At 40.6% G+C, this 12,981-nt stretch overlaps 1 protein-coding gene across 4 annotated transcripts in view; it reads left to right on the top strand.

The window, feature by feature from the left end:
• The window catches only part of GRHL2 (grainyhead like transcription factor 2), a 176,253-nt gene that overhangs the window by 65,879 nt on the left and 97,393 nt on the right, over positions 1 to 12,981 (top strand). For all 4 annotated transcript variants that reach the window (XM_086695141.1, XM_086695139.1, XM_086695138.1 and 1 more), the window contains exon 5: positions 11,842 to 11,897. In XM_086695141.1, the coding sequence (XP_086551267.1) occupies positions 11,842 to 11,897 (56 nt within the window). The remainder of the gene's footprint in view (positions 1 to 11,841; positions 11,898 to 12,981) is intronic.

Raw genomic sequence — 12,981 nt, 5'->3', positions numbered from 1 at the left:
ATTCTTTTCATGTGCCTGTAGAACTTACAGAAACAAGGTTCTTTGCTCATTTGTTTTAAATTCACCAGCTTGAGGGGTGCCTGGGTGGCTCAGTCGGTTAAGCGTCCAACTTCATCTCAGGTCACGATCTCGCGGTTTGTGAGTTCGAGCCCTGCGTCGGGCTCTGTGCTGAGCTTGGAGCCTGGAGCCGGCTTCAGATTATGTGTCTTCCTCTCTCTCTGCCCCTCCCCTGCTTGTGCTCTGTCTCTCTTTGTCTCTCAAAAATGAATAAATGTAAAAAAAAAAATTATTAAATTCACCAGCTTGAAAATTGTGGTAGTTGTATCAGAATCAACATCAGAATCCATAGAAAGTTCCCTCACCCTTAAAGTTTTCTTGAGCCTCTGTATTTGAAACCTTCTCCTCTCTCTTGCTCTGGGCAAGCACTAACCTGCGTTCTGTCACTATGGTTTCAATTTTTCTTTCACTTGAGATTCTTCTATTTTGTTGCTTTTGTTAATCGTTTATTTACTTGCTAAATAGTATTCCATGGTAAGCATATTATCACAATTTGTTTGTGATATATCTGTTCACCAGTTAATGGACATATTTTGTTGCTTCTGGTTTTGGCTATTATGAGTAAGTAATGCTGCTGTGAACATTCACATGTATGCTTTTTTTTTTTTTATGTTTATTTATTTTTGAGACAGAGAGAGACAGAGCATGAGCAGGGGAGGGGCAGAGAGAGAGGGAGACACAGAATCCGAAGCAGGCTCCAGGCTCTGAGCTGTCAGCACAGAGCCTGACGCAGGGCTCGAACTCACGGACCGCGAGATCATGACCTGGGCCGAAGTCGGACGCTTAACCGACTGAGCCACCCAGGCGCCCCTACATATATGCTTTAATGTGGACATATGCTTTCATTTCCTGGGTAAATACCCAGGACCAGAATTGCTAGGTCATGGGGTAAATGTATGTGCAACTTTATAAGATACAGCTGTACAGGATGGCCATGCCATTTTCATTCTCACCAGTAGTACATGAGGGTTTCCATTTTCCTCATCCTTGCCCAAACTTGGTATTGTCAGTCTTTCTAACATGAGCTATTTTAGTGCATATGTGATGATGTCTCATTGTGGTTTGAATTTGCTTTTCTCTGATGTCTAGTGGTGTTGAACATCATTCATGTGCTTCTTTGCCCATTCTTACAACTTCTTTTGTGAAAAGTCTGTTCAAATGTTTTGCCCATTTTTTTTTATTCAAAAATTTTTTAATGTTTATTTATTTTTGAGAGACAGAAAGACAGAGTGTGAGCAGGGGAGGGGTAGAGAGAGAGGGAGACACAGAATCCGAAGCAGGCTTCAGGCTCTGAGCTGTCAGCACAGAGCCCCATGTAGGGCTCGAACTCCCGCACCGTGAGATCATGACCTGAGCTGAAGCCAGCTGCCCAACCGACCAAAACACCCAGGCTCCCCTCACCCAATTTTTAAATGGGGTTACCTGTCTTCTTCTTTTTATTTTTTATTTTTATTTATTTAATTTACATCCAAGTTAGTTAGCTTATAGTGACCTGTCTTCTTTTAATTAAATTGTTAAGAGTTCCTTAAATAATGTGAAATCAGTTATATGTTTTACAGTCGGTAGGTAGCCTTTTTTGTTGTTGTTGTCGTTTTAACCGTGTCTTTCAAAGAGCAACAGTATTTAATCTTGATCAATTTTTTCTCTTCTAGTTTATGCTTTTTATGTACTTTTTAAGGAGTCTTGGTATGACCCAATGTCGCAAAGATTTTCTTTTGCTTTTTTCCCCTAGGTTTTTAATAGTTTCACCTTTACATATAGGTTTATCATCCATTTTTGAGGTGACTTTTGTAATGGAGTAAGGGAAGGGTTGAGGTCCATTTTTGTTTTTTCTCCTTATCACTATCCAGTTGCTCCAGCACCATTTGTTAAAAAGACATCTTGTCTCCATTTAGTTGCCTTGAGATCTTTGTAGAATGAGTGTAATTGTGGGTTAGTTCTCCAGTTTTTGACCCAAGATATTGAATGCATTTTTTTTTTTTCCTATTGGTTCAGGTCAGCTTTTCCAACATTTAGGAGCCATGCCCCTGTGTTTGAGATGATGGTCATTGGCTTCCCATTTTTCAGTCTGCCCAGGACAATAAAAGACCGTGGCAGAAGGCGAAACAGACGGTTTCTAATTTCCTAAAGAGGAGTCAATGTCGTGGCAGTGTGCCAGATGCTTGCAGCCTGCTGCCCGTTTAGTTGCCGCGGGGGCAAAATGCCACCACCTGAGGCTGAGATTGCACCCTAAATCATAATATTTGAAAATAATAAACATTTGATGGGCCTACTTACTATGTGCTCTGCTCATTTAATACTCACCCAAACCCTATGAGGGGTGTACTATTTTTGTCATCTCTGTTTTCCAAGTGAGTAAACTGAGGCACAGGGAGCCTGCCTATGCCCATGGTCATACTGCAGTAAGTGGTAGAAATAGGACTCATCACAGGCTGCCAGGCGTCAGGACCTGTGTGGGGCCTTCCAACCCTCAGTGGTTCCATTCCTAAAGACAGGGAGTGACTCACCCCAACTTTTTTTTCAAAATTGCATGTCCTCTGTCAATGTCATTAGCGGTATCTTATCTTTCAGAAGAGCCAAAGGGACTGGCTCTCTGCAGTGTCGATAGGGAGTTAGGTGGGCAAATTGCTCTGGTGACCCTCTGTCACCACTGAGTCCCTGCTGTACTGTGTGAAATCGGGGAAGAGCAGAGTGAGACATGATAAATCCCCTGCCCTTAAGAGGCTACCATATTTCTTGAGTTCTGGTAGCTTTATAGTCAAACTTTCAATGTCTTTCTAATAAAAAATAATGCCTTGAAGTTAGCTTCCATAATTTCCTGGGCCATATTGCTTAAAATAGTTAACAGACATTTTTTTTTTTTTTTTTTTAACCGAACAGGGATCTTGTAAGCTTTTTGGCATTATTGAATATTTATGATTTGCCCACAGGCAGTTGGGATGTTTCAGCGAGGAAAGCAAAAGCAGCTTACTTCACATGGGAATGTCGGGCACATGCTTTTTCATTAAAAATTTGCCACTGAGGTTTTTCTCAGCGGGTGTGGAAATCTCCCATTAGTCACATAAGAGTCCACGGAGGTGGCCCAATGTCAACAGAACCATGATGCTGTTTGGGGGTGTATGTTATCGGTTGTGTTTGTGTTGTAGATAAGGAGGCTTGTGAAAGGAAACTATTGTATTTGGGGTTTTATTTGGAAGGGAATGAGAAAGTAACTTACATGAAACTCAACGTGAAGACTATTCTCAGGACATTTGGTGTAGCGGCCCTCCTCGTCTTGGAAATCAGTGTTTACGTTGTATATTGTATTTAAATCTGATGTAAATTAAATGGAATCAGATCTGTTGTTATCTTTAGTCATGGCATTGCTAACTGGTTCTAAGATTAGGTGAGTAATTTCACCAGGTAAATTTCACTAAGAAAAATTTGTCTAAAATCTGGTACTTCTTTCAGGAAAACTATTTTTTTTTTTTAATTTTTTTTTTTCAACTTTTTATTTATTTTTGGGACAGAGAGAGACAGAGCATGAACAGGGGAGGGGCAGAGAGAGAGGGAGACACAGAATCGGAAACAGGCTCCAGGCTCTGAGCCATCAGCCCAGAGCCTGACGCGGGGCTCGAACCCACGGACCGCGAGATCGTGACCTGGCTGAAGTCGGACGCTTAACCGACTGCGCCACCCAGGCGCCCCCAGGAAAACTATTAAAATGTCTGGGACTCTTGTTGAATTAGCAAATTTTATTTTATTTTATTTTATTTTATTTTATTTTATTTTATTTTATTTTATTTTATTTTATTTTATTTTATTTTATTTTATTTTATTTTATATTATTTTATTTTATTTATTTATTTATTTATTTATTTTATTTATTTATTTTTTTTTCTTAAAATGTTATATTTTATTTTATTTTATTTTATTTTATTTATTTTATTTATTTATTTATTTATTTATTTATTTTATTTATTTTATTTATTTATATTTTTTTTCTTAAAATGTTATATAACCTAATTGAGAAATTCATAACCTATAAGAGAGGGGGTTTACTTTTTTTTTTTAATTTTCTAACGTTTATTATTGAGAGACAGAGCATGAGCACAGTAGGGGCAGAGAGAGGGGGAGACACAGAATCCAAAGTAGGCTCCAGGCTCTGAGCTGTCAGCACAGGGCCTGAGGCGGCACTCGAACTCACAAACCACAAGATCATGACCTGAGCTGAAGTCGGCTGCTTAACCGACTGAGCCACCCAGGTGCCCCGCAAATTTTATTTTTTAAAAATGTTTATTTGTTTTGAGAGACAGCACACATGTGAGTCAGGGAGGGGCAGAGAGAGAGAATCCCAAGCAGACTCCATGCTGTCAGCACAGGGCCCCGACGTGGGGCTCCAGCCCACTAATATGATCGTGACCTGAGCCAAAATCAAGAGTCAGATGCTTAATTGCCTGAGCCAGGTGCCTTACAAATTTCATTTCTTATTAGAGACTGATTCTTCTGTATGTGTGTGTGTGTATGTGTGTGTAGGTGGATATCAGAGAAGTGAGCCGTTTGGCTCAACTGAGGCTGGGAGCTTTTTAAGACAGTGGTAACATTAAAAAGTTCTTTAATGGATTGATTTTAGCTATTATATTGTGCAGTCCCTGTGTAAGAACATTTGGTAAATATTTACTTCTACTGGTGCTGCTTTGATTTCTGTCCTGTAGAAGCTTACTGTTGGTCTATAAGACATGGAAAGGAGTTTTTACAGAAAAATTATATGTACAGTCATAATAAAAATCAAAATGGAAAGAAGAATTTGCTTATTCTGTACTACAATTTTGTGTCAGTTAAAATGAGTCTATCTACCTGTATGAATAAAGGAGCACCAGAGTCTTAGTGATTTAATACACTAAAAGTTTATTTCTTATTAGTAAGAATCCTGATACATGTCTGCAGACCTCTTTCTAATTAACGACTCAGGAATCCAGATTCCGTCCATCTTATGACATTCCTGTCTTCATATGTGGCCTCTGGGCCCCCCTGCTTGGGAAGTGAGATCATGAAGATTGCAGACTGACTTGTAAATACTATGACCTGATCGTGACATGCATCACTCCTGTTCATCTTTCATTGGCTAGAACTAGTCACATGGTCTTAACTAACTAACTGCAAGAGGGCTGAGAAGTTTAGTTCTGCCATGTGCTTAGGAATGAGAAGAACTATATACATGGGCAAGCACCAGATATTTCTACCATGTATTTAATAATTCAGTCCTTGGTATGTTACTTGTCAAATTAACATAGTTTGCAGAGAATCCTGAAATGAAAGCAAGGAATGATTATTTGTCATACCCAATAGATCTACGATGGTTAGTTAGTGATTTTATATTCATCTGTAGACTGATAACTGGAAGTTATCCTGAATCTAAGCCCTGTCCAGTAGGATTAATTGTTTTTCAGTTTTTTCTTAATGTTTATTTATTTTTCAGAGAGAGAGAGAGAAAGAGCATGAGCAGGAAAGGGGGCAGAGGGAGAGGAAGACACAGAATCTGAGGGAGGCTCCAGTCTCTGAGCTGTCAGCACAGAGCCCAATGTGGGGCTCGAACTCATGAACCATGAGAACGTGGCCTGAGCTGACGTTGGACGCTTAACTGACTGAGCCACCCAGGCACCCCAGCATGATTAATATTTTAACTAGGAGCTCATTTCCTCCCACACATTTAAAGAATAACACTTTAGTAAGAAAGAAAGAGAGAAAGATATGTATATCTTGTATACACACACACACACACACACACACACACACACACACACACACACACCATGGAGTAATAGTCCATCACAAAAAAAGATGCGATCTTGCCATTTGCAACAACCTGGATGGACCTAGGGGGTGTAATGCTAAGTGAAATAAGTCAGTCTGAGAACGACAAACACCATATGATTTCACTCATTTTGGAATCTAAAAAACAAAACAAATGAATAAACAAACGAAAAGCAGAATTAGATCTATAAATACAGAGAACAAGCTGTTGGTTGCCAGAGGGAAGGAGAGTGGGAGAGATGGGCAAAATGGGTGAAGGGGAGTGGGAGATACAGGCTTCCAGTTATGGAATGAATAAGCCATGGGGATAAAAGGCACAGCGTAAGGAATATAGTCAATGATGCTGTAAAAGCCTATGGTGACAGATAGCAGCTACACTTGTGGCGACCGTAGCATAATATAGAGAGAAGTTCACTCACTATGTTGGACACCTGAAACTACTTTAGCATTGTGTGTCAACTATACTCAAATTAAAAAAAATGTTTTTTAAGGATAAAAGTCTTAAAAATGTTGAATCAAGTACTAAATTGGAACATAGTTTCACTTGTGATTAATGCACTTGGTTTTACTATGTTTATTTTAGACATATTGATATAATGCATACGGTACCATCAGATTTCTCTCCTTTTATTACATCCATTTGTTTCTGCATCAAGCAACATTTTGGAAAACGCTTAGCATATACATTTTATACTTTAGGAAGATTTCGGTTTCTCTGTGTGTAGTCAAATTTGCTGTGATTGGATGACCCGTTATTCAGATTGATAGCAGTCGTCTTCCCACCTCCCGAACACAATGGCCATGGAAGCCCTTGTCTGTTACACCTGGTACTTTGCAGCACCATTTGATACTTTGATCACTCTTTCCTCTTAAAAATGCTCTTGGTTGGGGCGCCTGGGTGGCGCAGTCGGTTAAGCGTCCGACTTCAGCCAGGTCACGATCTTGCGGTCCTTGAGTTCGAGCCCCGCGTCGGGCTCTGGGCTGATGGCTCGGAGTCTGGAGCCTGTTTCCGATTCTGTGTCTCCCTCTCTCTCTGCCCCTCCCCTGTTCATGCTCTGTCTCTCTCTGTCCCAAAAATAAATAAACGTTGAAAAAAAAATTAAAAAAAAAATGCTCTTGGCTTCATGTCCACAGCTTCAGTTGTCATGTATCTCTAAAGGCTTTCACATGTTTTCTCCAGTTCATGTCTGTCTTCTTTGCTCTAGACCTTCGTATCTAACTGCGTATGACTCTCCATCTATCCTGAATCTGATCTGTAGTCTTTCCTTGTGTTTTCCACCTTAGTGGGTAGCACCACCATCCTGGTTTCTCAAGAAACTAGGATATTTCTTGATATTTTGCCCCCCCCATCCATTATCAATTCTATCAATGTTTCTAAACATTTCTCAAATCCATTTTTCTCCATTCTGCTTCCACCATGCTGGCCCAATCTGTCAGTTTCTCTGGCCTATAATACTGCCTGCTTTTGTACACTGTACCAGGGATAGTGTTTTCAAAATGCTTATCTGATTATGTCACTCCCCGCTTAAATCCCATCGCTTTTAAGATTGAGATATAAATCTTTAACGAGTATACAAGGCATTGCATATTCTGCTTCTCTTCTGCCTTTCCCACCTCATCTTCTACCTCTTTCCCCCTTGTGCTCTCTGCTGTGGGCTCCATTCGGTTCTGTGAACCTGAAATACTTCCTCTTCCCTCAGGACCTTTGTGCATGCTGCTCCATGTTCTCGAAGTGTGCCGTGTAATGCCATAGCCACTGGCCACATGTGGCAATGAAAATTAAATAAAATCAAGAATTTAGTTTCTCAGTCCCACTAACTACCATTTTAAGTGTTCAATGTGACTTGTGGCTACTGTATTGGACAAAGAAGATACAGAAGACTTCCATCTTTAAACTAAATTCTCTTGGACAACACTGTTCTAGAATATTCTTTGCCACCTCCCACACCCTTCCTCCTGTGTGATTTCCTCAGGAAATCCTTCCCTGCCCTCTTCCTTCAGTTTCTAGTAGAGTCAGTTTTCTTTGTATCTAAGTCTACCAGCAACTACCGTGAACACATCTGCAATCAAAGTTACATTTATTTAGCCTGCTTCAGCAGGGGACCCTTAGGAACAACTCTGTAACATAGACTTGGGAGTTGGTCTTCATAGTGTTTGGGATTATACCGGGTAAGTGTAAAGAGGGATTACGGAGGTGACAGCCAGCTCTGGACTGGATATGAGAAGTCACTGAGGCAGTCTGGAAATTGGGCAACCATAGTTCAGGAGATGAGATAAGCCAAGCAGGACTGAGGATGCATTTGCTAAGAAAGCAGCAGTTCCTTAGAAGGAAGACGTGGGATCCACTTTCGTAGCTGTGTTCCTGTCTTCTGGGCTTCTGTTGGAAACATTGTTGGTCTTGTCCGTGTGCCACCAGAAGTAGTACACAAAGGCCGATTGTCAGTGGGACTGATTTTTTACTCTCTCAGTCGTGCTGTGCTCTCCTACAACTCTGCTGCTCTTCTCCAGAGTGCTGGCACCACTTTGTGATTTTTTTGAATGAATGGTATTTTTAATGAATATGTTTCCTCTGGTAGACCGGAAGTTTCATGAGAGCACGCACCTCTTCCCTTTGTGCTCACTTTGGTACCCATAGCATCTAGCACACTGCCTGACACGAAGCAGATGCTCAGTCTTTATTGAAAGAGTGGATAAATGAATAAATGAATGATAAGACCTAAGAAATTTGGTGGCTGATCAAAGACACGGAGGCAGAAAGTATCTGATTTTCTGACAGTTGACGAATCGTTTGTCTTTTTCCAGTAGACTCTTAAGCAGACGTCTCCTTCCTCCCACCTAAAAAAATTGTAGACTTCTAATATCCAAAATTTAAATGTAACATTCTTTTTTTTTTTTTTTAATTTTTTTTTTCAACGTTTATTTATTTTTGGGACAGAGAGAGACAGAGCATGAACGGGGGAGGGGCAGAGAGAGAGGGAGACATAGAATCGGAAACAGGCTCCAGGCTCTGAGCCATCAGCCCAGAGCCTGACGCGGGGCTCGAACTCCCGGACCGCGAGATCGTGACCTGGCTGAAGTTGGACGCTTAACCGACTGTGCCACCCAGGCGCCCCTAAATGTAACATTCTAATATTGCCTGATATCTCGAGTCCTCTCAGGGTCGTCTTTAAAATATATGTTACTGTACCTTCTTTACTCTCCTTTTTCTCAGTCCACATGATTAAGAAATGTATAGATGCACACATCAAATCACAGTAAAGTACGGTGTTGTTGGCTGTCTGCTTGCCTTTGGGCATTCTACAAATTATGTGAAAAGATTTCCAAATGGTTGTGGAAACTTGGTAACTGTAACCAGAATGACCCAAACATTTTGGGTATGACTCTCCATACTGAATCAGGTAGGGCTGTAATGACCCATCAATGTGATCGGGTCTCATGAAGGATTATGGTGTTTTCCAGGTGGACCACACATTTAATTTTTTAATTATAAAGACAATATAAAATAATGAAGGATAAAGTTGTAAGCTTAGACATTTTGGCCACATGTTTACTGTCTTTATTTTTTCATAGTTCTTGTTCACATGTGCCTTATTAGGGTAAGATTCTGTGTTTTAGTCAGCATGCAGTCCCTTTGAGTCTGAACAGTCGTAGTATATCACACCTTCTCACATCACCTGAGGGGTTAGAACCACAGAATTTATAAGTTTAATGTGTTTTAGTAGGCTAGTCCTCAGGTTTCAGAATTCTGCGGCATGAACAATAAATTCACTGAGGCCTGTGTTTACTAATGCTGGTCCACCAGAATTAGTTGTATTCGTATTGTTATGAGTTACTGCATATTCCATCAAAGGAGACCTTGGAAATGCATTTCCTCTATCCCTTTTTTAAGTGCCCTTTTCATCATGCTACCCTCCTACTCCAAAATTTTCTAATTCTTAACTATACTAAGTATAAATACCTTTTCGTAGATCAGCCCTGGCCAATAGAACTTCCTACAGTGATGGAAATTTTCCTGTATTCGCTCCATTATGGTAGCTACTAGCCACATATGGCAATTTAGTACTTAAAATATGGCTGGTTGCCCGAGAAACTAAATGTTTAACCTAGATTTTTAGGTCCTCCCTTCATAATCAAATCAGGCCCGTGTCCTTGTCCCCATGTACACACCACATTTGTGCCATCATTTTGTCTTGACTCATGTTGGTTTTCTTTCACCTGGATTACTTTTTCTCAATTCCTTCAATTGATCCAGCTTCTCTTTAGCTTCCATGGGTTAGAACAGTCTCCACAATTTCTACGAAATCGTCCTGTCATCTTGCTGACCTTCCTTTCCTGGCAACGCCCATTATTTGCTTTTCCATCCAGGACACCTGAATGGATGGATGGATGGATGGATGGATGGATGGATGGATGGATGAATGATTCAAAATAGACTTTCACATTTAGTCGTTTGGTCTATTTTACTTCGATTTGTTGTGGTTGTTGTTCATGTGAATTTGCCCATCTCTTCAACCAACTTTCGGTGGAGCCCCAGAAGATTCCCATTGAATGCTTTGTTGATTGATTGATTCATTGATTGATTGCAAAAGAAACGCAAATCTGTATCTTTGATTCTTTGTCACAATTATTGAACCAGTCAACAAGCTCCTAGGATGCACATAAATGCACTTTGATGGCAGAAACCATTTTCTTGGATCCAGGGAATTTATAAGACGACATAAAAAGAAGTATCCTGTATATTTTACTTATAAATTGTGAATTCTAGAGATGGTGGTTAAGGATCGTGAAGAAAGTTTGGAAAATAGCTGTGAGTAACCCTTTCCTGTGAAGGAAACTGGTGAGCTGTGGTCAAAGAATGGAAGCTTATGGCTGTGAAAAGAGAGGCAGGAAAGTTGTTGTTTTGAAAGAGACACTAGAAAAAAGTCACATTGGGAGGAGCAGGTGTGTGTGGTCAACCAAGTGCTTTTTCATCCTGTTATATTCACTTCAGGATCAAGTGGGGGTGTTTGCACATCTACTTTTAAAAAGGTTTTAAAATGTAACCAAGTGCTTCCAGCTTGCACTAAATAACAACTGGATATCCTTGGATCCAGGCTTCTTCACACATAATACTAGGCTTTAGAGTTTCCCTCCAAAACGTACTCTTAGAATATTGTGATAAAGATGATCTTAGAGAAGGGCACTGAATATGGTCAAGTGATTACTATAGAATAGAATTTAATACACATATATTGAGTTCACCATGTACCGAGTACTGTACTTAGTCCTTTATATCTATTAACGCATTTATCCGTCTAATCACTGTAAATAAGCATTTTGCAGATGCAGAAAACATGGCACTTGCCTCAATTTTATACAGGTAGCCAGTTAAAATGTTAGAATTTCGGACGCCTGGGTGGCTCAGTCAGTTAAGCTTCCAACTTTGGCTCAGGTCATCATCTTGCGGTTTGTGAGTTCGAGCCCCTTGTCGGGCTCTGTGCTGACAGCTCGGAGGCTGGAGCTTGCTTCGGAATCTGTGTCTGCCTCTCTCTCTCTCTCCCTGCCCCTTCCCTGTTCATGCTCTCTCTCTCTCTCTGTCTCTGTCCTTCCCTTTTAAAATAAGTAAATAAAAAAAGAATTTATGATTTTTGGAATATGCACTGGCAATGATAGAAAATGGAAGAGTTGTTTTTATATGTTTGAAGAAACAGGTTCCAGTACCTGCAGACACTTTTGCAACACCTGTGGACGTGTGAATATGGACATGTGAATAATATGCAAAGCACAAATACCCTTTCTGTCCAGCATAATTCTCAGTGTGCAGGTGATATGTGAGTTCTGTGCGCAAATGACAACTATTTTCATTGTAGTTGAAAACACAGTACTAAAAAATGTGTCACTTTCCTTTCTGAAGTGAGGATTTAACAGTTTGGATACATTTGTCACTTTTTGTTTCTTTTGCATGATGACTTACCTATTTGTTTTAATTTTGATGACTCGTAAATTTTGCAGAAATTCCGGAGTGCTTCCGTTGGAGCTGAGGAGTACATGTACGACCAGGCATCAAGGTAGGCTCCCGGGAGATGCCCCTAGAAACTGATGAACTGCTAACACTTGAAATGTCTCCCTACGTTATACTTTTGAACCTTTAAAAGAAAATTATTTTCTCTATTACAATGACTTCTAAATTGCTATTTCCAGTCTTGACCTACATTCTGAGGCCCGGACCCTTTCTCTGTTCTTTTGGTTACATATCCCCTCTTGGGTGATCCTCTAAAGCTCAGACGCATGGGCTCCAACACAGCATGTGAATAAATGGAACTCTTTGTCTTTCCTTCTTTCTCTTTTTTTTTTTTTCCTTTCCTTCCTTCTCCTCTTCTTTCATCGGTCTGCTTTTATTTCCTATCGTGGCTAAGGATGGAACCATCCTCCAGCTACCCACCCTAGAGGGGTAAAGATCTGCCTGACCTTTCTTACTACACTTTCATCATACTCGCCAAGTGCCGAATATCCTATTCTACCTGTCCTGTCCCTTGCAACTTACTCTTATTCGTGTTCTGAACTATAAAAATATAAGTGAGCTTCCTGCCAACACTTTCTTCTTCCTTCTGTTCCACTTTGCACGTATTTAGCTACCAGGTACCGTACACTCTGGTGCCCTCCGTGTACAAGCCATGCGAGAGGGATGGGGATGAGATACACCCTCTCCCTACAAGAGGCCCGTAGACTTGGAGGGGACAAGTGTAGTGATGGGCAATTGTAATACAAATTGTAAGTGGTGAGTCCTGCCACCGAGATACATAAACAGAAAGCTGAGAGGACCTACAGGCCTGTGTGTGCGATGTGGGTTGGGAGGAGTGGGGGGTGGGCCAAAGCTTGCAGGAAGGGGCATTTGAGCCACATCTTGAAGGACAGTTAGCAGGAGTTTTCCAGGGAAAGAAGGAGTATTAAGAACATTCTAGGTAGAGGTGCCAGATGTTCAAAGACCTCGGTCGTGATCGTGTCTGTAGATAGGAGAAAATAGCAAGAAATGAATCTCTCTCCCATTTATAAAGCTTACCAGTGATTTCTGACCTAATTAAACGCAAGTTACTCGTGAAGGTAGTCAGAGCCCTCTGTCTGCTGGTCCATTTACTTTAAACTTTGTCCTCT

This window comes from Puma concolor, chromosome F2 (assembly GCF_028749965.1).
Source record: "Puma concolor isolate L17-30 chromosome F2, mPumCon1.1.hap2, whole genome shotgun sequence".
Lineage (NCBI taxonomy): Eukaryota > Metazoa > Chordata > Mammalia > Carnivora > Felidae > Puma > Puma concolor.
Note: the sequence above shows the minus strand (reverse complement) of the source record. Positions and strands in the feature narration are given on the sequence as shown.